This window comes from Fistularia commersonii, chromosome 13 (genome assembly GCF_037954325.1).
Source record: "Fistularia commersonii isolate RoL2024-O1a breed Wild chromosome 13, RoL_Fcom_v1.0, whole genome shotgun sequence".
NCBI lineage: Eukaryota > Metazoa > Chordata > Actinopteri > Syngnathiformes > Fistulariidae > Fistularia > Fistularia commersonii.
Genome location: NC_141296.1, coordinates 7,669,247 through 7,694,549, shown reverse-complemented (window position 1 = coordinate 7,694,549; position 25,303 = coordinate 7,669,247). Strand labels below are relative to the sequence as shown.

Genomic DNA, 25,303 nt, shown 5'->3' with positions numbered 1-25,303 from the left:
TATACTTTATAAATATATACATTGGTGCAACATGAGCTCTCATTACGGCCTTCCACTGTGTTTCATAGTAAAGACTGCATTAATCCACCGCTATTTTGACATGCAAAATTTTATCTAACCGTCCATCCATTCATCTATATAGGAAATAAAGTCCCATTACAACTTACAGTTACTGTTGGAGGTGGAAAAACTCCATTTCAAAATAGTATTTGTTGTTTTGCCAGCAATCTGAACACTTTTCTGTAATGTCTCTTACTTGTGCATTTGTTCGCGGTCAAGCACTGATGACACTGATGGTGGTGGAGTTGAGATGCAAAGCACTTCATCGCCTGCAGGGTGAAACACAGGATTCAGGCTCTTTCTCAAAGACATCTAAGCACTTGCATAGAGGTGCAAGTGAATACCCTTCCCTGGCTCTTGGTACTAGTGTCTCAATTATGGCCTGTTAACGTTCTTTGCCCCCCCCCCCCCCCACCTTTAAACAACAGATACTACAAATAACTTTCATTTAATTACAATCTTACATGTTGTCAATGATTTTACCAGTAGTAACATAATTCCAATTATATAATTATTTTCTATTGCTGAATTATATGTTGTTCCTATAACACATTGTGTAGTTTTATGTTTAAAGATTGTGTTTCAAATGCATTATTACTTTACCGTCCCAGGATATATATATGTATATATATATATATATATATATATATATATGTGTGTGTGTGTGTGTGTTTATATACTGTAATAATTTATAATTTCTTCCTTCATTACTATTTTTATGATTGAAGCCATTTTGGAGCCACATTTTTTTGGATATAGATACCTCTGATAACATTTTATGATAAATGTATTATAACATCACAACATTATGAATTTAAAAAGTTAGAAAGTCAAAGTCTCAAGAGATCGCAAGGGGACAATTAGATGATCTTGTTACCAAGTTGGGGCTGGATGGTTGAGGGACAAGGGAGGATAGAACCGACTGGAGGTGCCAGAAAGGATTAATCAGTTATTAAGACAAAGGAATGAAACTATAATATTTGCTCTAGAAAACACTTTGGCTGGTGACTGATACCTTTGGACAGGCACTTTGTTCCAGTTAAGGTGCAGAACAAAGATTGACTGATTGATGCAAGGGATCAGAATTTAAAGGAGAAGAATTAAAGGCGCATTGTGTCTCTTCTTTAAGCGATCTTGGCCGTTCGAGGGATATGACTAACTGGCATCAGAACTAAGTCAATAGACTCCAGAGCAGACCTGGGCATTTTACGGCCCCGGAGCCACATCCGGCCTGTTTTGCTTTTTTATCTGCCCCGCCAACTATTTTCTTTGAATATTTTAACAAGTATTTTCAATTAATATTGAATTTAGAAACTCCTTATTTTTTTCCTTTTTAATTAATTTTTTATGGATGATTACATACAAAATAATGTCAATACATTTGTATGATCATTAATGATTTAAGTTGAAATAAAATGTCAAAAAATGTAAATATTTAAATAGCAATTTTAATTTTGTTCAATTTACAAGATACCTAGTTGGCCCGCGCATAAAAATTAAATAAGAAATGTGGCCCAGCCAAAATAATTGCCCAGCCCTGCTCCAGAGGACGCACAACGACCACAAAGAATACAGAGGAAGTAAAGGACGCTCGGACTACAACTCCCAGAAAGCCTTTCCTCACACTTTCCTTATTGCGCATGTGCAGAGCAAACGGTCGCGGGATAGATTTGAGTTTTCGAATGGCGGAAAGAGGGGAGGAACGACATTGTTTTTAAGTTTTAGCTATGTTGAGATGGCCGCAACACAATCCTTGTCGGTTACGTCGGATTTGTTATCACAAAATTCAAGTGAACCATCTCTATCTAACCGGAGCCACAACAGAAGTCTTAGAGTTGCAGAGAAAGAGAGAAGGAAGAATGAGGCGAAAGACGCACTGGTGCCCACCCTGAAGTACTTTTCAGACGGTAGGACTACTTCGAGTAAACCAACAGTTCTTATACGTGCTAAAACGATGTAACAAACAGCTGGACGAGCTAAGCAGATGGAAGATCTATCTACGAAACGCTATTTGCAACGCTGCAACTTCAACATTTCATATATCGATTCCATCTAGGTGTTAGTAGGATCGTGAAAATGAAACCGTTCAATGCAACCAACACTTAGATGTTTCAATCGATTTCCCTCAACCGTGAATCAAAAAAGCCAGTATCAAATTAGCTTCACGATTGTTCATTTTAAGCTGAAGTTCTACAGTTACTATGCTGTTAGCTCTTTTTTTGAGCTCTTTTCGGATAATTAAATTTCTAATCCTCACTATGATGGGGTGCCTGATCAGCCAGGCGGGCGGTGCTGTGATACAGTTTAACTCGTAACGAGCCATCCGAAGCAGTTGTAGTGAGAGACCTGAGGCGTTAAAACACATCTCTTATTGGAAAATACACCACACTTAGTGGAAATAATCTCCGATTGGCACGAGTTGTAGTGGATTATAAGGGGTCAGTATCTTATTTCAGTGTGGAGCCTGGGAACAGTCCAGAAAGCTTTAACCTGGGAGTCTCATGAGGCATCATAGATTTAAACAGGCCAGGTTTGTGTCCCCAGTTCAAAAAGCGGTGTTTCCCAACCTTTTTTGAGCCATGGGACATATTTTACATCAGAAAAATGACATGGCACACCACCAAATTAATATGTCAAACACGTTTTTAATGAAATAGAATGAAACTGTAGTCTCAATTTACTTACTCAGTGTGAAATCTGGCCCTGTTTGGTCGAACACAATGCTGATATTCTTGGGGGAATTGAGGAAATGCAATATAACTTTAATTGTATTGTCTTGAGCTCACCTTTTTTACTTTCTTCTGACCACTACTCATACTTTGGTCACCTGGGTCAGAATGTTCTTCAGGACGGTCCTGATTGAGTACTTTTTCTTTTAATACATTTATCCACCACGTATCACTGCCGCTGTCTCACTCAAAACATCAGTATTTACTCTGCTGTCTGAGCAGCAGACAGTTGATACACAGGTTCATTCACGACCTGTTGCCATCTAGTGGAAGAGCATTTCATTGTTTCACCTGTCACGGCATGCTGCCCACATAGACGGACAAAGACACATTATTTGCGTTGAATAAATAATGAGTGCCTCTTGCCAGATGACAGCTGAGATCCAGCATCCCCCGCGACTTGGCGTCTTGCTCAACAACATGACAGGTCTGAAGGAGCATGCGAATTGAACCAGGAATGTACAGTTTCAAAGATCATCACTCAGTTTTTCATTAGTAATAGATGGATTGCACCTACTATCCATCCCCTGGGGGACATTTCATTGTCATAGCAGCCAGGTACATTAAAAACAATAAAGTAAGACAGCTTTAAATACAAAAATACAATAAGAAAAACTTGTAGAAACATACACAAGTGCAGTGGACCAGATAACAAAATATGTGATAATTTAGGTGCTCCAGTACAGTGATCACAGGTGTGGGAAAGGCAGATGTATAAAAGAGTCTGAGGGCACCATGCAGGAATGATCCCCTGGTGGGTGCCCAGATAGTTGTATGATGGGGCTACGTCCACATCAGTCCCAATTATACAGACTGGAAAGGCGGGAGCTTGTTCCTCTTGAAATCCAGCACCATCTCACAAACTGGTCAACAAGGTCCCTGTACTCATCCTCCTGGCCATTTTCTACACACCTAACAATGGCTGTGTTAGCTGAAAATTTCTGAAGATGATGTGACTCATTGCAGTACTTAAAGTGTGCAATGTAGGTGATGAAAGGGTATTCTAGTGTTGCGTCCATTCAGGGAGGAGTAAGCTCTCTGCAGAAGATGTATTTCAGCATCATGCACACCTATATGGGGCTCACATGCAAGCTGCAGGGGGTCTCATAATGATACACCAGTGGTCTGAGGTGTGCCAGGTATGTCTCCCTATAGCCCTCATAATTTGAGAGGTCATTGCTTTTGTCCTGTAGTCATTTGGTGTTTTAGCATGCCCTGTCTTAAGCACTGGGACCAGGCAGGCTGTTTTCAACAGCACTCGGACTTTGAAGGTGAAGGCTCAGCTTGAAGAGGTGCTAGAGTACCCCACAGAGCTGGCTTGAACACACCTTCAGCATCTCAGGGCTGATCCCGTCCGGTCCAGCAGATTTCCCCTGGTTTAGCCTCTCCAGCTCACTCATGGACTGGCTGGCTATGATGTGTAGGTCATGGCAGAATCTGTGGTGGGGGTCAACATTGGGGTGCAGGTAGAAAAGGTGTGAAGACATGTCTGCTGCCCTTAGTGACAGTGAGGGCCGTGAAGGATATGAAAGAGTCCTGACATCTATGTCCTTGCCATGTAGTTCATACAGAGCATTCCAATGAGTGGCCTTTCGGTCACCCCACAGTGTCTCCATGGCCTCAAGAGATCATTTCATCACAGTCGTCACGGTCACTGGTTGCTGCTGAAACACGGGCTTGTAGGATGTTGTGAGCGGGACTAAGATGTGGTCTGACTCCCCCAGTGGTAGAAGGGCAGCGGGGTTCATTCTCATGCAGCAGGACCAAAGTCTTATTTTCTCTTGTGGTGCATTTGACAAACTGGTGGAATATGGGAAGTGTTGAGGACAGAGACATGATTAAAGTCACCTGAAATAGTTATAATCAGTGTCAGTGGCAAGTGGTTACATAATGGTACTTGATATTGCTAAAATATAGTTGGTTTCCTACTGAGCATGTTTCCAAGAACCCCAGAAGTGAAGAGTGGAGCCTCTTCCACAGAAGACCACCAGAAAGACCTCTGAATAGCAAGTCTCAGGAGCAAGACTGATGCCAAGGGTTTGCGCAACAATGATACAATCACCTCTTTTTGATAATTGCGCTGATATTATTGAAAATAGTTTGTCCTTTCAAGTGCTGTCTATTCTCATCTTAATGAAATTCACATTGAAATACAATACCAGGACCATGATTTTTAATGCCTGTTTCAGTGAACTACCTTTTAAGGCATGAGAAGATGTTCAAATGAAGAATTCAAGGCTACGTATTTTGATGGAGCTACATTGCATACTAATTTCCCATCAAACTCTTACGAGCAGAGCATTTTAATGATGTGAAAAAGATTGATGTTGATAAGGAAAAGCTGCTAGGAAACAGCTCTGGTTGAAAGAGAAATAGTTATATAGAAAACAACTAGAAGTATAGCAGTTACAAAAATGTTTATATGATATCTGTTTTGTTGTTAAATAAAACTCTTCCTCTTATGCATTCATCAGGGACCCAAAAGTGATCTTGGAAAAAAATTGCATGTGTGGTATAATTCCTCTTAAAAAAACAGCCACTTTTTAATGTGCTGTTATTTCTCCTCTAGTTGAAGCAGGTACACCTTTGATGGGAAATGACGAGTTTGAGAGGAACTTCGAGGTCCTTGAGAATGCGGCCCTCAGTAAAGGACTTTCCCCAGAGGCCATTGGTGTTATGCTGGAGTTTGCAATGAGCCTTCGTATGGGTAAGACTGTAACATCAGCTGTGGACTGGGTATTGAATGCTCACTTCATCACTGGGGTTCGCCGGTGTGTGGAGGGCATTGTTTCACTAGTGACACTTGTTATCATCCATTGCCTAATACAAATTCTTAGTACTTGAGTCAAAACACACTGACACCTTCCCAGTTATTTCTTTGCTGTCTTTTATTGGTTACATTTTGAAAATTGATCGGTGTTGTGACCCCAAAACTGTGCATGGTTATAATATTCCACGTTGGTTGGATTACTTTAGAGCAAAGTTTAGTTCTCTGTTACCTTCTTAGTAAAAGACTACCGGGTAATTGCTTAACTACCGGAAATGTTGACTTTCGTATAAAAAAATTATATTAGGTATGAAGTTGATCAATAAGTTTTTTTGGAGCTACGATTCCTGACAAAATGTCGAACTGTTTTACAAATGTGTTGTTCTCTCTTATGGGAAAACCTTTTTCTCATTTTTATTCAGAGAGCAACACCATTATTGATATTCATGGGCCCATTTGTTTGAATAGATTTTGCGCGAGGCTCTACGGACAGAGAATCTCCACTTCAAATGGAGTTTATTCCCTATAAAAATAAGAAATAGAATCTGTGGATGTTTTACTTTACATTGTATTGTTAATGTCAGTTTATTTACTGATTGAATACTTTTTCTTCTCCATGGTTTTCTTTGTGAAGGGGCGAGTCCTTGTGCACGGGTGCTCAAGTGTCTGATCCCTGCCACAATGGTGCCCCAGGAGACTGTGGTTCGAGCAGTTGCTTGGTTAGGTGTCTGTAAAATACCAGTTACCACACAAGTAAGTAATGCTTTTTTTTCTTTTTTGTTTTTACGAAATTTACTTTTGATGCATCTATTAAGTTCCAAAGATTAAATTCAAATGTTTAATCCTTTTTTTAATACACATATTCATAGATAATGTATGCAGATTATACTTCAAATTAATTTCATGAATAATAAGTGAATGTATTTGTTAAAGATATATTATTGCCATTAAAGAAAACAATCAATACATTTTTTTGGCTTTGCTGGAATGAGGGTTGATTTTCTTGTCTGTGACTGATGGCTCATGTTGAATCACATTTTTTGGTCTTTGTATAATTTCCAGGTTCTTTTCATAAAGTGGGTGTTGACCTTTTTTGACATGATTGATGGAAAGGACCAACTCAGATCAATCTATGGCTTTATCTTCAGCTATGTGACGGATGAAAACCTGGTGTGTATATTGTTAAATAAATAACAAGCTGTTCTACTTTCAATATGTCGTGCTATTTATTTAGTCTAATTAGTTTGATCACAAATCTGTCATTTATTTGAAGGGCATGGAAAAAATGTAATTATATTTTATCTCCTTTTTTTAGTGTCCTTTCATTTGCCATCTGTTATACCTTTTGACCAGGAAGGAAAATGGTAAGTTAAATGCAGTCAGACTTGAGATGTGATACAAACTATTTCTTATACCAGAAGTCTTTCTGTCATAACAACCCTCTTTCATTAGTTTAATTTAACATCTCTTGGTATTCATTTATTAATTGCAGTGCGAGTATTCAGAGTTAGGAAGCTACTGGAGTTACAGACTAAGGTGGTGAGTATCTGCCTGATTTGATGTTCACTATCACCATTTATAATACCGTATTTTCTGCACTTTAAGGCGCACCTAAAAGCCTTTCATTTTCTCAAAAACCGACAGTGCGCCTTATAATCAAATGCGCCTTACATAGATCAATATTGGTTAACTATGGCTACCGTTGTCATGGGGCGTTGCTGAAGTAGCAGCGGTAAAAATGGTAAAGAGGAATTCCAGTCCCACACCACTTGTGTGTGTGTGTGTGTGTGTATAAAGACCCCAAAATGGCACCTTTCAAGAGACACGCTTATGACGCAGAGTTCATACTCAAGGCGATCAGTCACGCAGTAGAACACGGGAATAGAGCAGCTCCGAGAGAATTCAACATTAATGAATCAATGGTACAGAAGTGGAGGAAGTGACAAGATGTAAAGAAGACTAAACAGAGTTTCTGAGGAACCAAAGTGAGATGGCCACAGTTGGAGGATAAACTTGAGGATAAACTCGAGTTTATCCACAGTTGGAGGATAAACTCGAACAGTGGGTTTGAGCTAGCGACTTGAACATCAATGAATTTTGGGGTGGTCCCTCTTGGTGCTTTTGTTTTAAAAGCTTTGAACTGTGACAAATGGAGTTGGCAACACATTGTTTTCAACTAAGGTGGTGCAAATCCCGGTAAGAGCTACCGATACGTACGGTACCGTATTGTGAATGCATTTACTTGTTTTGGTAGTGAACGGTTGTCAGAACGTTGGTTTGTATTCTATTAATAAAGTTTGACTGACTTTTCTGACTGTTTTGTTGACATTCCCCTTAGTGCAGCTTCATCTAGTGGATGCATAACACGACCCCAGCCACTACAGTAGTTTTATTCTATGCGCCTTATAATGTGGTGCGCCCTATACATGAAAACAGTTTTTAAACAGGCCATTCATTGAAGGTGTGCCTTATAAATCAATGAGCCTTACAGTATAGAAAATACAGTAGGTACTGCATCATCAGACAAGCAGTCAGTATATCAAACTATTCACTGAATGATTCACTCTGAACACAATTTCTGTCATTAATTATTTTTGTATACTGTAATTTTTGGAACACAGGATCTGTTATGTTCTTTGTTAGTCTGATTATTTTTTTTCTCAGGGAAGGCAGCCATTCCTCCTACACCTACTGTCACTTTACAAAGTATTTTGCCCGGAACTAGTGACTCTGTCTATTCCATCAAGAATGAAGGTTTGTGCATAGAATATTTTTAAATGTTATGGTCATCACCCTTCAAGCACAGAAAAAAATGTTGTTTTTTTTCCCTTACAGAGTGGTTTTAAGAATCACAATTCACCTTGGAAATCAGCATTTATTAGTGTTCAGAAAAGAAATGGCTTCCAAGTTGCTTCAAACATCAACCTGGCCTTCACAATCAAAGATAAGAACCACCCCAGGAAAAGGGTAACGCAAAATCTACATTTTCCTTGCTCTGATTACAATGTATGCTTCTCAGCTGACAATTATTCCTGCTTGTTATTCCTTCTGAAATGAGGGTTGACCTTATCACATTTCATCAGATCAACAACCACACTTGTTTTCATCAAGGTCTAGGCTTTTTTTTCCAAGGATAATAATATGTTTAACACACTTAGCCAATTCACTACAGTTGATGATAAAATTTGATTGTCAAAACTGTTGATATGATGTCTGCTATGGATGGATGGAGATTATTAGTCCCATTATTTCAATACTGGTTTACAGTATATGTATCAGGATAGGTGTGGATAACCATACGCCTCATAGAGTTGCATAATTTCATAAGCAGTCACTTTATGACCTTTAAATATCCATTTTAAGTGACAGTTCTTTTTTTCTTTTTTGGAAGTATAATATGAAATTTCTAGCACTGCTGAATAAAAGCTCTCTTTAAATATGACTTCTTGCCTTTTCAAGCACAATATTTTTATTTCAGATCAATCAGTGATCTTTCCAAAAAATACAAAATCAGCACTTTTTTCTGCTAAATAAAGGTACATGTATCAATAGAGTATGTATTTGGCTAAATGAAATGCATAGGACCATACTAGTGCATATAGTCAGATGCTCAACCCTTATTTCTACTTCATACATTTTGTAATGAAGGGATTTGGCCTAATCTGTTAAGAAATTTCAATATTATGCTTGCATGCAAATTGCTGTTTTAATTTTTTAATTTGTTTTTTTTTTCAATCTAGAAACACTACCACATTGAAATACCAGCTATGATGCCTGCGGTCAGTAAAGAGCCTCAGAGGGAGGCATCATCCAGCAGAAAGGTGGTGCCCCTTGTGCTGGTGTGCTCCTTTTCCGAGCTGTTGGAAAATATGCATTGCATAGAGGTAAATTTCCAATTGGGAAACTTTTGGTTATGAAGTGATAATTGACCAACCTCCTTGAGAAGTTTAGTTTCCTCTGCTTCAGAGCACTTGGAAGAAGTAAATGAAACAATAAGCTTGACAATTATGAAACACTGCATTGGAGAGTTAAATATAGGTTGATTGCTCCATGCCATTACAACAGATGCTACTTTTTACCCATGTGAAGTGCAGTGTATTCTCACAGCCACAGGGTTGTGCTCTGTCCCTGTAATTATTGCAAGGACAGAGCACCCTGTCCCTGTACTTTACTATTAACCCCCCTGCGCAGAAGCAATGTGAGCTTGCACTGCCTCATTTGTTTTAATTACAAACTTCTAGAATGTTTTTTTTCTAATTTTAATAGCCATTGTTCTTTGTATCAATAGTTTTATTCTGTGAGTGAAATATCTCAAATGAGACATTTCTAGATAATGCTTAAAAAAAGCTGCAACTGGTCATTTTAAGAGGCCTCCATAAATGCCTTGTAAAGGTTCCTATATAACTAATTTTAAATGGCTTGCAGAGATTTATGTATGATGGAACATAAGTTGGGTGACATGCTGGCGCAGTGTTTAGCGCTTCTGCCTCACAGCACAAAGAACCCTGGTTTGATTCTGAACTCTGTGTAGCATTTACATGTTTTCCCTGTTTCCGTATGTATTTCCTCTGGGTTCTCAATTTTCTTCCAGCAGCCCAAAAACATGCAGAAGGTAAATTGGGAAAATTTCCCCAGATGTGTAAATGAGATGAATGGTTGTCTGTCTCTATATGTAGCTCCAGCAAAACTGTCAATCAGTCCAGCGTGTACGATGCCTCTCACCCGATGGCAGCTGGGATAAACTCCAGCCTTTCCACGACCCTATGTGTAGTGTAGCAGTACATATGGATGGATGGAACATAAATTGACCCATAGCCAACAAATCTTTTTCATAAAGACATCTACTGTGTGTAGTCTATGTCAGGAAGCTTGCTTAACATTCTGACAGACTGATAAGTCGGTCAATCCGCATAAAGCCATTTAAATCATAAAATCCTTTCACAGGCCTGCCTTTACAAAGATCGTCAATTAATTTCCTCATCAAACATCTTCCTGTTATTGAAAAAAGAGTGATTATTCTGCAGTAAAGTCTTAGTTTCCCCATAACTGAAGAACTGTTGTTTTCATTCCCAGTCTGTCTTTCTTCTTTTTAACTTATTTATTATGCTGACAAAGTCTCCATATTGTGAAGCAGCTGTACATACAGAATAAGGGACTGTATGAATTATCCGGCATGACTGAAGGAATGTCCCAGTGCTTGCATTATGGGGATTACTGGATCCTGATGAATTGGCTCAGTAGCAGATTTGAAGCCTTGCTCACTGACAAGTGGTAAAGAGGGACTTGTATCAATTTATCCTTAGTTTTTAGAGGGTGTAAAGTTCAAGTTGATTCTTACATAAAGTAGTTTCTCATGCTCATTTGCTGCTCTCTGATTCTGACAAAATAAATTTCATGAGAGCTACAGAGCACATATCAAATTGTATCATATATCTACTTTATTTTATTTTTTGTTGATTAACATTTAATTGCTCAAGCATCATTTTCACACATTGTCAATATTTCTACATTTTACCTGTGCTAGCTGCCTGCTCAGATGGGCTCACTGCTCGGCTCCAGTCTGGCACTGCACTACTTGGAATGTGTACAAGATGAGTCTGCTCTTCTGCGCCTCAACTTCTGGCTAGGCTACGCTCTTCAAGAAGGTAAGACAGAAAAAAGTACTGCTAGCCTGCCTTGATATATCTTATCATAAAAATCTATTCCGGGCAAAGCTCAGCTCCCAGAAGCTGCTGTTGAAGAAGGATATAAAAAGAAAAGGAGGGACTTCAATATGAAATAATTGCAGATAATTCAAGATTTCTTACTTGGTGAACTTGGTCCCTAACCAAATAACCAGTTTGTCCTTTCTTTTTTTTTTTGTCTTTTTAAATACACATATATTTGTTAAGAATTTTTGTCATGTCGGGATGGCGGAGCATCGCAGAGTTCGGAGGAGGCTATACACTTTCTGGACAAGCTTTTGCATACACATCACTTTCTCCAGGTGAGCATAAGTCATCAGAACGTAATAGTCATGCCACCACCCAAGATATATTTATCATATCGTTATTAACTTGCACACAATTACCTGACCCTTGCTTTATCTTAATAAGAAATGTAATTAATGTGCATATTAATCTGTCTTAGTTAAATCTATCAGACATACAGAACACACAGACTTTCATAATTTCTATTTGTTGTATGGCCATTTTTCAAAATCTAAAATCTGTTCCTGTTATGCTTATTGTATTGACAAGGGTTCTTTTAATATAGAAACAGCTATTATGGGAATCAAACATTCATGGTTCGATTCCTGGGTCCCCCTAGTGTGTCTAAGTTTTGTTGAGCAAGACACTGAACCCCTAACTGCTCCCCTGGCGCTGGTGGACGGCATGCCTACTGCTCATAGTTCATCGGTGATGGGTTAATTGCAGAGAACAAATTTCCCCACAGGGATTAATAAAGGATAAATTATTATAAAGTATTATTATGTATATAGAGTGATCCTATCATAGTTTTGCTTTGTTGGGTGACTTTTATATGTAAATGTTAAGATATGATTACATAGTCCTTTATAAGTCCCACATTGGGGAAATTCACCTTTCAAATGAACAACCAGTGTCTACATCAAAGATGTCTGTGGAGATGACATTTGTTGTGGGGCAGACATTCTTTCTTTTCCAGATTGTATGTCGATATGCCTTTTTTACACATTTTCTAAATACCAGTAAGTTAGATCTCAGTGATTATACCGAGTATGAATTGTAAAGTGTGAATTCTGCCATTTCTCTGATTTAATCTTTTCTAATGTGTCCCTTTTTCAAATTAGGAAGGGTTTTCCAGCGCAGAGGCTTTTCTTTATAAGTTTCTCAATGTCTGGGATGGATCCTTTCTACGTCCACAGATGCTTGGCCTACTGAGCAATATTCCCGTTGTCCCCAGTTCCCGTGAGTTTAGATTTCTAATCAACCATTCTCCGAGTTTGCCTACTTAATCGAAAGCTGTTTTATATTTTTCTTTGTCAAAATACATGGAAATAGGGATTGCTGTATTGTACCATTCCTGTAGACATCCACTAACCTATCTTAACGGTGATATTCTAATTTTCCCTGTCTCAGAAATCCAACAAGTTTTGTTTGAGCCCCTCATGCAGCTCTTCTTGACATCGTCACCTTTTTTTAAGGTAATACTTATCCAACACTTTTATATTTCTCTTCAATTGTATCAGGCCACAACTGAATGTGAATTGTTTGTCTCATTAATTAAACACTGTTTATATTCTTTGTGGAGTTTTGTGTTGAAACCATCCCTCTGTTTTTCTCGTCTCTGTGTTTGCCCTCAGTGTGGATTGGTCGAGTGCTTGAATGCTATGCTGTTGAAGTGGCTAACCTGGCACTCAGTGTATGCTCTGGAGGATGAATTAGACATCAGCCTTAACAGCCACACCTCCATGTAAGACTCATGCATACTTCCTTGTTTGCTCAATGGTGATGGAATACATTTATACCCTTATACTATTCCCTTCCCCTGTTTACATGATCATTTAGAACAGGGGTGTCCAAACTTTCTGACTTGCAGGCCACAATGGGTTCTAAAATTCTACAGACGAGCATGGATTTGCAAGGCTCATTGTACAAATTGTTTTCCGAATGCATTGATTTCATAACACAGTAGAGAAACTCATGTTCAGTTTCAGAGAGAACAGTGTTGTTGATCTCCATTTTTTTGCCATTGCATCAAGTCTGGAGTGCGTTGGGTGGGGGCAATTCTCAGGATGGACCTGGCTATGCTGGTGTTCTTATGTGCTGTCCTCTGGAGGTTTGTCCACCACTGTCCACTTTTCTTTTCTGTGAGCCATTCTTTTTTCCAGAAGGGTTCAAAGGACCAAAGTGAAAAAGTGACCTAGAAAGTAATATGCCATACTCCAACAAAGGTCTGTGTGTGAGGAGTGTGCTATGTATTGGGGGAACGTGGCTATTTTAGGGAAAAGGTAAAAATAAATGAGGTTTAATAACAATCAAATTTCGCATTCAACAGACTAGATTGATGGGCGCAATGGGCTGTAAATGGCCCATGGGCCGTAGTTTGCCTATTCCTTATGTAGAGGCTTGTCACCTCAAGCTGATTATTGCATTGTAAGCGGACCATTAAGCACACATTAATAGCGTGGTAGATGATGTATTTTGCGTGTCAAGAGTGCTGCGATACTGGGCAAAGAGAGAAACTTCACTTTTTCCAGATAATTCTTCATGATATTAAATGCTTAAGTCATATTCAACAAGATGTTATTTTGCTCAAGATTCGTGGTGTGACGAGAAAAAAAGTGTTTCCTCCTTTGGCTCTGTAGTCTTATCCCTGCCAGGTGGTCAAGAGGAATGAGGAGAATGAGGAGAAATTATGTGATATGATATTGTCCTCTGCCGAAATATATATGGAATCGTTGAATTCAAACTGAGTGGCATAATGGCGCAGCTGCATCACAACGAGAAGCGTTGAATTATGACTGGGACCATCCTATGTGGAGTTTGCATGTTTTCATCATGCTTGTTTGAGTTTTCTCCAGGTTTTCAGGCAGAAACACACATTCCAAGACTTTGTAGTGGAAATTTATAGGCGCATTCTGCAGGAGGCAGGGGGAGTTGGCAATAGTTTGCCATATTCTGCCTTTCCATTTTTATTTCTATTCATATTTATTTTCCTTTTTCTGGGCATTACAACTGTTACGCTGCTGTGACAAAGGAATTTCCTCTAGGATCAATAAAGTGTATCTTATCTTTAAGGAATCTGGTAGAATGAAGAGGACTTCTTCTCTAAAAGTAACTTGCATAGAACTTTAAAAAGAAGATAAAAAGAGGTGAGGGACTGATTTTTTTTCCAACTATATGTAGGTTACTATCCAAAAAACAGATGAGGATTTAAACTTTGAAGTTTACTTTTTAATCAATTATATGTCAGTTTCCCCTTTCTAGATGCTGCTATAGGGCAGACAAGTCCTGTCTCATATTGCGGGCTTTTTGAATTGTTACTTCAGTGAGTCCTAACAGTAGATATGCAATTTACCTTCGTTTTGTTTTGGTAAACTCTTTAGAATGTGTCCATTGATATTTATATTCATAATAGAGGGTGAACATGCCACAGTTTTTTTTCAGGATTTTTTTTTGATCCTTCATTCATTCGGATCCTGAATTTCACTGTGCTATTATGTTCATAACCGAAGACACAATATCATCCTCATAAAAATCAACATCTGACTTGTTGCAATAAATTATCTAAGTAAAAATTGATAAAAATACATTGAAATTATGTCATGGTTGCTCTTGGCTTTAGAAGTTGTTTGGTCACAGTGACATTGGACAAAGACAGTGCAGCTCACAAGGCTGCCAATGGAAATGAAAGCTGAAGTGATTGATGCTGCCAAAGAATAGCCTCATTAATTCCTTGGCTGATTAATTACTTTCATAACATAAACAAGTTCCTTAAAGGGCCAGGGTATTCCAGCTTACTGAAGAACATTAGGTACTGTGCTCTTTTCATGCTTTGAATTCTTAAGGGGATGGAAGAGGAGGGTGTCATTACCTACAGGTGGCCACCCTTGACTTTGTTAGTTTGTTTTACAAGGGCATATAAACACATTCAATTTTCTTGAGTTGAAATTACAATGCCAATTTTTCCTTGCCACTGTACTACTCTTTGTGTTGCATTTTTAGAAAAAAATATTCAAATAGACTTCTGGATGATTTTAAGTGCTAAGAACTGTCTTTGTCAAATGACAATCCATAGACAAGTGACTTAATCATTGAACTAAACTTCACCTTTGCAAAAAGTAGCACTGATCCAAAGGCTGCTGAAACAACTCTTTGTTACTATAACTTAGGTTAACTTAGGTGGATTTTATGAAGACACACAGTTTTGACTTTCTAACCTTTACATTGCTCATTTTTGCTCAGTACTACTATGAGGATTGCAAAGTGGCAGAGGTGGGGAAATGGTAGTGATGGGTTCAAAGGAAGGGGCTACATTGGGATTGGGCCTTGACAAGATTAAAGCCTAAGGGGTTGGTCTCTTGCAGCATTTATTTTGAATTCTGAATTCATTTTTTCTGTACCTAATGTATTTTATTGTAAGTAAAGTGTTCATTGCAATCTTTACACTATTTGTGGAGGCTTATGATATAAAGGAATTTACTAAAATATATTGGAACATATAATCCTTACCAGTGTCCCAGGTATTATTATTTTTATTATTATTGTTATTTGATTTATATCTAAAGTTTTATAACCTAGTCCTAATGTTGTAACATTTCCAATTATTTAGAATAAGTCTTAAAACTATGAATGAAACCCCACCCTCCAACTTTACTTGTTCATAGTGCCTAGTTAATTTGTGTTTCAGTGATTTTAATCTATCTAGACATACTGAACAACAACCTTGATTTCTATTCAAATGATTGTCTGGCTTCAAATAATTTGGTGAGTTTATGTTTCAGTAATATTTAAAATTGTCAGATTGATTTCAGCCCATTATTTACTATAAGTAAAACTTTCAGTTTAATCTTCTTTACCCCTATTTTCCAGAAAATCTCTGGCATTTATGGAACTAGTCAAACATTAAATGTAGAAATCATTGGTTATGGATTGTCCATGTATTCTTGGCCAACATCACTCTTATGATCTAAATCACAAGAGTGACACAAAAAAAAAAATTAACAATGCCTTTGAACGTCTGCTCTGTCGTCTGTCCTAGAAACATGACACTGTCAGGGTTTATGGATTCTGTGATGGAGCTTGTGCGCTTTGTAGGACGCCTTGCCACACTCGGCCTCCAGCTTGAAGGATGCCACTCTCTCCTCCTGAACTTCATCCTGGACTTCTACGAGACGGTAAATGCGCTAATACCTCGGTTTCCATCGTATTTGTAGGGAAAGATTCAGAAGTTGATTCCGTGCTTCTGTGAAATTAGCTTTCCTTAAATATGTCCTCAGCACAACTCTTAAGTTTCCTGTACCGTTAGGTTGATTGTTTTTTTCGCAAGTGTTATTGCCCCCAGGAAATCTTGGAATCCAAGGAACACAATTGTTCCTTCAATAGTTTTAATGAAAAGCGGTTCGAATAAATTGATGTAACAATTTCAAATAAAGGGCAGGAAGTTAAAAAAACAACAACAAAACATTAAATATTTATTTTTAAAGTAATTTAACTTTTTGTTTTTTAATGATAGACCCCTGCTATTATTTCCAATGTTTATGAACACTTCTGGCAGGAAATGATAATCATGTAGAGGCCTGGCCACAGTTAGATTTATTTAGATTTTAACAACTGTTTCTGCTGTTTGATGCAGGACCCCCAAAAACCACACTATACCTTGATATAAAAAGATGAAACGTCTAAATATTCAATTAAAAATGCATATACAGTAATAATTATATTAAAGCTAAAAGCTGGCAATTATGAGTATGATTTTGAACACCTTTAAGGATATTGAACTATTCATTTTTTGTCATTATAAAGTATCATTCAGCTGGAACATCTTGCTCAAGGCTTTTATCTTTGCTAGCTATCCTTTTTATAATAGCATTCAGAGATCAGTAAACTGGTTTTCTCTGCTTTATTTAGAATAGCAAAACTGCATTAATTCATCACAGAATACCAAAATTATCTTTTGTTTTAAGCCTCTAACAAACAAGATATGGTTAAGCTTGTTAAAACAATGAAGTGTACAGTATGTTGCAATATCTGTGGTTGGAATTTGTTGGAAAACAATATTTTGTTCCATCTTCAGGTATCTGACATGTTTGTGAAGTATGGCCTCCCGCTCATTTTGATGCCTCCATCTGGGGTTTTTTACCCAGCCCTGTTTGCCACCAATGCTGTAAGTGTGGACAAGCTGGCCTACATCATGTACAGGTAATACTTCTCCACAGCACTACCTGCCATAAGCCCATCTTAACACAGACACTGGCAATACTCTTAATGTAATGTGTCATTTACTTATGCATATTTGATGATGGAACAGAACTGAAATCAAATGGTTTCATTGCACTTACATGTTAATGTATAATTTATGATAATGAGAGCCTGAGAGGCAAAATACTTAAAACCCCCTCTCTTTTTTATGTCGAATTGGAGCTTCAATTATGACTCCAGGCTTTAATAGCACAAGTCTTTTCAGTGTTGGGTAATTGACTGAACCCGGGGGGTTCTGAAATTATTTTTCCAGAGCTTAGCATGAAATACTAGGGCCACATAATTGGGACATTATTACACTGTATTTCATACAAATCATAGAGCACACGTTGTTTATTTTGCTTCCAGTCCGTTTAATTTATTGGTCTTGCACTGTTTTGGATTGTCAGGTACAAGGTGAACCTGACATCGGCGAAGAGTCAAGAACGTTTCACCGAGGTAAAAGTGGAGCACTTCTCTTGATATGCACACACAGACCCTCAGTATTACAGTGAAAGTTCTATCTACATTGACAGAATCTATCAGTCACAAGGGTACAAGTGTACAAGAGTAGCTGTGGTTTAGTGAATTAAAGCATGACTACCAGTAACAGTCTTATTGGTAGAGTATAATCGTGGAAAAAAATTATGCTAACATAAGCAGAGAAAAGGGTGGCTTGGAAGAGCGAACGACCCATTAATGGAGAATTATGAGTAAATATACGTCTCTACATTATGAACACATTATATGTATCTCATAAGTTTCATTTGCCTTTTTTCCACTTCTTCAGTATATTTCACATAAGAGATACAGTCCAAATATGCTTCAACACCAGTCAACAGTCTGAAGCTCTAGAAAATGGTTATGCTGCGTTATCCCAGCAGGGAACCAAAGTTTGAGGACTAACATCCTTATAAACGGAGCATACCCAATGATTATAGGAGGCATTTGTTGCCACAACCTCTCACCTTTTGAGTCTGTGCTGTGGGGAATGCTGGATGGCAGGAACCTACCACCTTTCCTGTGTCAGGGTTGAATATTGGAGTTGTTTGATACCATGCCCATTATCCCCATGTGAAAAGAGGGAGTGGGTAGAGGCTCAATGTTCCCCCGCCTCCCTCACGACGTACCATCTCTGGACAGTGTTGGTGAGGTGGTTTTATAGGTGTGTTCTTTGAGGGTGTTGAAATGAGCTAGTCATATGCCACAATGATGACATGGCTGCCCTGATTCATCTTGAAAGGATGTATGGGGGATGGGAGAGGGTGATTTATAAGGATGGAATTTTGGTAGACTTGACCTTCATACACAAAACGATGTTCTTTTTTCATTCTGGATATATAGAAATGTATAAGTGGGCATTATAGAAGTTTGATGTAAAGCACTCTTTTAGTATGCCTGTGGAGGTTCTCAGTAATCCAGGTCATGGTGAATTTTTGTCAAAATCTTCTTGTCTTGGCAACTGGACTTGATTTTTTTCACTCGAATACGTTTCACCCTTCATCCAAGAGTCTTCTTCAGTTCAGTTGAAATGAAGAAGCTTCTCGGATTCAGTTCAGTTGAACAGAAGAAGCCTCTCAGATGCGGGGTGAAACGTCATCAAGTGAATAAATTCAAGTCCAGTTGCCAAGACAAGAAGGTTTCGACAAGAATTCATTCTATTTGTGATTTTTGTGGAATGTCTTTATTATAAACCAGCTGAAATTGTTGCACTTATAGTCACCAACCTGAAATCTCAAATAGCAGTTAGGGAATTGTGTTCTGAGAAGTAGAAAGTATATTGAAAAACTCATTGTTCTCTGTATGTGGGTTAAAGACGATGAAAGCTTTTGTTCCATGGCATGAGGATATTTCCCCTGACAACTAGAGAGCCTTCATGCGGTCTGTGAGTAGAAACTAGCAACCCAGGATAAAGAACATGCTTAATGTGGGTGGCCCAACCGTCCAAGTGCTAATATGAAAGTCAGCCCACCACTAGCCTGAGGCGGTCATTCTGTGCATTGAATGTAATTTTTGTCTTACGGAATGGCAGTTGTGCTTTGGTATCGGCACGGGTTGGCAAGGCCAAGGACGCTCCCTTCACACCAGCTCTCAACAGCAACTTGGCTCGGTCACCAGTACTGTTAAAGATAGCTTAGTGGATTACATGGGTCAGATGCATCGCGTTTTGTCGATACTGAGATATGTTTCTTACTTGAAGCCTGGCGTGACCGCTTTCTCTGCTTCTGCTGCCTGTGCCCTGAATGAAAGTTTCTGCAGCATTTGCTTACATTGATGTGGCATTTGCTGTGAGGTCTCGATTTCAACTTCTAAAACCTCCACCGCTTGGGGATTAGGAATTAGCAACTTTGTTATATGTCTCAAACTACTTTACTCCTCAACTGACCTGTCTGTAATTCTATTGGAAACAATATCGTTCATAAGCTTACCCTGAGAGTGGAAGGCCACATTTTCCAACCAGCAGGTCTTCCACCTGAAACCCCTTTTGCTGTTTGACAGAAATGTCCAAATGCTGTAGTTAATACATGTGCCAGACACAGCTCCTCTTAAATGACCAGCTCCAAAACATGAGGTTCAACTTGCAGCTTTTCTCAACTGTAGTTAGAGTTCTGTACTAGGCGTAGAACACCATTATCTGAATTTCAGAATGTGTTCATCCTATTATTAGCAGGAGCTGTGACAAGGCCACAGATGGCGAATGAGAATCCCAACACTCCTACATTAAATAAAAAAAGGAAATTAACAAAAATGCCAGTTTGACTAATTAAGCTTGTTAGAAGTCTACACCTCGCTGAGTTGTACTCACAGCTAGGTCATCCAACAGTTAGCACTGACTCATTCCATACACACTTTGAAATAAGTTAACAGACTATTTCTATACTCACACAAATTTAAAAGCAAGTTAGACAGGGAAAAGCAAGTTCAAGGACTAACACAGACAGAGCCAAAGAGGCTTTAAAAGCCTCTTGGTAGGAAAGCTAAGCAATGAATTTCAGGCTTAAGGCAAATTTGTACTTGTATTGAGGGTTTGTGTCTCAGCACTGGTTCACCTGGCTGCATAACGCTGTGCCATAAGCCATCGCATAGTTTGCATATAACCCCCCAGTGATGTAGCTATGAACCAATGGCTGCCCCAAACCTATGGTTCTGGACCCCTTTGTAATATCAATCTATCATTTTCTATATATTTGTAATTTAATCTTTAGATTAAATCCTATTCTGGTCTGATTATGGTTGACATCCAAGTGCTATTTATAGTGTGGGCACTTAAATATACTTTACATATGACTCAAATAATAAAGGACCTGTGCAGAGAATGCGGAGACATATTCAATAACTGCCGGTGGTTGTCAGGAAAAAAAAGAAATAAAATAGTTATTTTGAAAAGTTATACACAGATAATACCTTTTCTGTAATTTTCCTTAAATGTTCTAACATTGTTAATGGTTCCGCGCTTATGTATAACTTAGCTTTTTAGTGAACCAAAAGTGTCTCAATTTGCTGTTAAACTTTACCACCCTGCCAGCAGAAATTTTAACATGTCGTTGATTTTAAATTATTCTACTACTGTGAGCTGTGAATTTACAAGTATGTATCAGACCTCCAGTATTAACCTCCTGATATTAATTTGCCGACAATTTGGTGATACTATTACTGGCACTTTTTATTCAGAAAAATGCACTTGCCGAATCTTGTTCGGCAAGTGTGGCAAGTACACTTATAAGTACACTTGTATAACTCCCCAGAGCTCATATCAGGTTTGAAAGATATGCATAAAGTGGTTAAGCTAAATACTGCATTTATTCGTCTTATGCGCGCAATACATTTTGTCACTCTTCCTTTCCAGACTATTCACATCAGCGGCCAGACTTTTTTCGAATACAACAAATACATAGTTGACATGGTCAACTGCCTGTGGAATTCCAAAATGTTTGAACCAGGCATGGGTGTGCAGCTGGGAGAAGAGCTGCTTCCGAGGAGCAAACTATCGGCGTATGGGAAGCGCTTCAACTTCATCTTCCACCCAGCCTTCATGTGCTACGCTGTTGACTTTCATCAGAGGGTTAGTTTCTTGATTTGTGTCCTATCGGAATTTATTGGTAGGACGTCTGCCAGCAACAGTATGTCATCATTGTACATTAAATGGTAGATTGTAAATCGAGGCATTAGAGTGATACCCCAGTAGCCACTCTGCAGTTTGGTTAATAGACTTCTTGTCAAGACATGCAGACAAATGTGGTATTAATGCATCATTCATACAACATACATTAATACAGAAGGACATTTTATTATTAATGGGTGAGCATGAGAAATGATTTTCCTAATGTTTAATAATACACATACCTTTTTTTGGTTCAACTTCAACTTCTATCAGCGGTGGTCTTCTGAGATTCACCATGGTGGGCTGACAATGAATATTAATGCTCTCCTCTCTCATCAGTGTTGGCCTGGGATGAAGGAGATGGACCTCAATTCCATAAAGGTACAACAGATATTCTTTTCATTTCTGCATCCATAATCAACATCACTTGTCGTTTGAGATGTATAATTCAAATTTAAGAGATTAAACAAGGTCTTTGATCATAACAGTCTTAATAATACCTGTCTTACGTTACAATGTTTTTCTTTCAGCATTTCAAGCCATGGTACTGGTACCTGGAGTATCTGTTCACACAGGGTAATGACGGCCTTGAACAGTTTGTTCATAGCAACATGAGCCAGCAGCGGACAGAGGGTGGTGAAAGTGACAGCCCGTCCTTAAAGGAGGTAGACTAGCCAGAGGAGAAACAACCACTTGGATGCCTACCATCTTTTTTTTAGACTTGTACATAATTTTTTCTGTTCAGTTACTTCATGCGAGCAACTTCTGTGCCGTCTGAGTTTGAGCTACTTCTATGTTGTTCTTTAATGTACATAGGATTATTTGTGTTTTATTACTAATAGTATTGGTCAGCAGTAATGGGCAGAAGTGCTTCGAAGTGATCTTTAATTATATGATTGTATTTTACTATACACATATGCTTCAACATGTTAGCTGAAAATGCTTATTTTTTTGCTCTCTGTTGTTTGTTACATGTCCATGTACAGCTTGTATGCTTGACAGCTTCTCCTGACAGCCTTGTGTATTTGTAAATAAAGTCTTACTTTACAAACAACATGAGATATCTTCATATGGTTACATAATCTATGAATAGGATCTTTGATTTGGGGCTGAACAACATTCTGTCTGATAGTTTTGGTCTATAAAGCAATGATTTCATGAACAGAATTTCTGTGCAGCTACTGATAGGAGCAGAACCAGTTGGCCGAAATGCAGTTTACAAGTAATCTGCAACATTTGATGACCATTTAAATCCTCCGTTCTTCAAAATGTATTGCTGTGAAACAGTCCTGTCATAGATGGTGTCTATGAACTTCATTTCATTTCTTCATCTCAAGTTGCAAACAGGTCTGTAAAAACCAGTGTGTTTTCACCTCGATGTTTGCTGCCGTCAGCCATTTTCCCTTTCCCCCCCTATAATGTTACACGTTCACAGCAGATGCTTTCAAATATTTTACAATATATAAAAATAAATACTATTGGTATTGTTATAGTTAACAGATGACATTATGCTGGATGGGTTCTTGGATGGTTCCTGACACGTTCAAATACCAGGTCCATCATTCTGCCAGGGCCGAGAACAGGTCAGATTCTTTTTTCAGTTTTGCTTTATCGTGTGATCCAAACGTTGCATTCCAGGATAAAACCATTTTTCATGGGTTTTCCACATGTATAGCTTTTCACTATCTTGTGTTTTCCATGTTAATCATCACTCAAAATAACTAAATCACCCCTTTGAATATTTTCCAAACTAATAATGCAAAGGGGAAGATTGAATGTCATGCCTTAGTGGTCAAATGCAATGATGATTTGATTGAACTGATCAGAAGAAAAGCGCAACCTGGGCGGGTGGTCGATGTCTTCATCTGTCCTGCATAACTTAGAATTTAACTTTGGGGGGGGGAAATGCCAAATTGGATCAGCTTTGTTGAAGTTTTTAGTTTGCCTCCAAATGACGAAGAGTTGCGGGGGTGGGGTGGCGGAACGCCAAATTCCTTCCTGACTCTGATTTTCTTCCTCTCTCCCTCCCGCAGCAGCACCGCATCCGTGGAAGTTTTTTTTTTTGTGTGTGCGTGTGTGTGAGTGTGTGCTGCCCTCGGGACGCTGACTCCGAGGAGACGACGGTCTCGTTCCGAAATGAGCTTTAAAAAAAAAAGCATCTGACGAAACCACCGGCGTGCACTGCGGCGTCCATGTGAAGATACGGAGCCACCTTAGCGGAAAAGCGGAGACTGATGTTGTTGGCGTCAGACGGACAGACAGACAGACTCCGCCGGAGGCACCGCGCTGCTCCATCGCTCCAAACCCGCACCTCCACTTTCTTCAGCTCATTCCCGCATCTCGGAAGTATCTCCCGCATCCGTGCCCGCACCGTCCACTGATCCGTGTCAGGACCACCTGAGCCAACGCCTCCCCGTTCTCCCCGCTGGAGGTCTAGAGGAAGGTAAGGAACATTTTTTTTTATTTTTGTTTTATTTTGCTCGTAACCTCGGTGCGGTAGCGAATGTGGCACGCATCCCACTCCCGTGGATGTTCGCGGGGGACCGGAGCTTGAGCCAGAGTTGATCAGTTTTTTTTCCCCCCTCATCCTCCGCATTTTAAACCGGACAACATCCATTTCGTGCTCAGTGACACCGGTGCTGCCTCTGTGTGTGTGTGTGTGTGTGTGAGAGTGAGAGAGAGAGAGAAAACATTTTCCACGGCATCCTTCCACCGCGCGTTTCTGCCAGCGGAACCCGAACTGTGGATCATTGAAGTCAGATTCAGCGAAAAGCGAGCGGCATAAGCGTGTGTTTTTGCGTGGCACAGGGGAAGCTCATCTCTGGGAGCGGGGTAGGGGTGTTTTTTTTGGGGGGGGGGGTCTATCGGTTTACCCGCCTCACCAGTTTCCACGGGTGGGGACTGATGGGTGAGGCGTGGAGTCGGTTTGAACTCCGGATGTCACCAGAAATGATAATTTAGTGCTGCGCGTCTTTGGCTCCATCGAACTCTCCGGGGCCCCACGGGGGCCCCACGCTGTGGGTGGCGGGTATTTGGAGGGAGGACGGTAACCCTGTCTGGATGTGAGAGCAGCAGGAGCTCTTTTTCAAATTAAGATGTAAACACAAGATCGCTGCACCTCTGTCTGATTGCCAAGCTGCAGACTTTGTGCAAGTTCACTCAGATTTATTCATGTGAACCAGAATCAAGAGCTGTGAGTGACCATTAGTTCTAATCAGCAACTAATCTGATTATTAATCAATTGATCAGTGACTTGATTGATTCATCGACTATCAGTAAACTGGCAGTTTTCATAGAAAGGGGAGTTTCTTGGTTTTTTATAACATGACACACAAATGAATGGTTTATTGAAATATATTCATAAATTCAAAAGCTGGCAGTTAATTTGAGAAAAAGGTGTTCGTGCAAAATAAAATCAGATTATCTGTGTACGACACCCTCTATCTTTAGATTTCCAAACGTAAGCAACTAGGCATATGTATATATCTTAAAACGCATACGTGTATAAAGATATTTTTCCAATTCCGACATTCTTGTTGGAGAATGTTCAGCTTTTCATCCTCCCTTCGTTCCTTTTGCTTTTTATGTGCATTTACCAGGAGACCGGCAACAACTGTGACAGCAATCCACCTGTTAAAATACAGAATTCATTCCAGTTACGAGCACCGTTAGGTTCAAACGAGTCAAGTACGTTGCATTTGAGGAGTCGATCAAATACAAA

General features: G+C 39.1%; 1 protein-coding gene across 1 annotated transcript; it reads left to right on the top strand.

Annotated features, from left to right (window-relative positions):
* Window positions 1–1,727: 1,727 nt before the first annotated feature.
* On the top strand, window positions 1,728–22,636 carry cenpi (centromere protein I). The gene is made up of 20 exons (XM_086158301.1): window positions 1,728–1,967; window positions 5,359–5,496; window positions 6,191–6,309; window positions 6,619–6,726; window positions 6,872–6,920; window positions 7,049–7,095; window positions 8,221–8,310; window positions 8,392–8,523; window positions 9,297–9,440; window positions 11,081–11,201; window positions 11,448–11,542; window positions 12,368–12,485; window positions 12,657–12,721; window positions 12,881–12,990; window positions 16,282–16,417; window positions 17,317–17,441; window positions 17,891–17,939; window positions 21,328–21,543; window positions 21,922–21,963; window positions 22,113–22,636. Exons 1-20 carry the CDS (start codon window positions 1,796–1,798, stop codon window positions 22,254–22,256), a joined length of 2,220 nt encoding a protein of 739 aa, XP_086014427.1. The 5' UTR covers window positions 1,728–1,795; the 3' UTR covers window positions 22,257–22,636.
* The last annotated feature ends 2,667 nt before the right edge of the window (window positions 22,637–25,303 follow it).

What these genes read in the sequence shown, in the direction of transcription:
- cenpi (XM_086158301.1), top strand. Translation starts at nt 1,796, where the DNA reads ATGGCCGCAACACAATCCTTGTCGGTTACGTCGGATTTGTTATCACAA. An exon ending in CCTGAAGTACTTTTCAGACG is followed by an intron (nt 1,968 to 5,358) that starts GTAGGACTACTT and finishes TTTCTCCTCTAG; the next exon opens with TTGAAGCAGGTACACCTTTG. An exon ending in CTGGCCTACATCATGTACAG is followed by an intron (nt 17,442 to 17,890) that starts GTAATACTTCTC and finishes TTGGATTGTCAG; the next exon opens with GTACAAGGTGAACCTGACAT.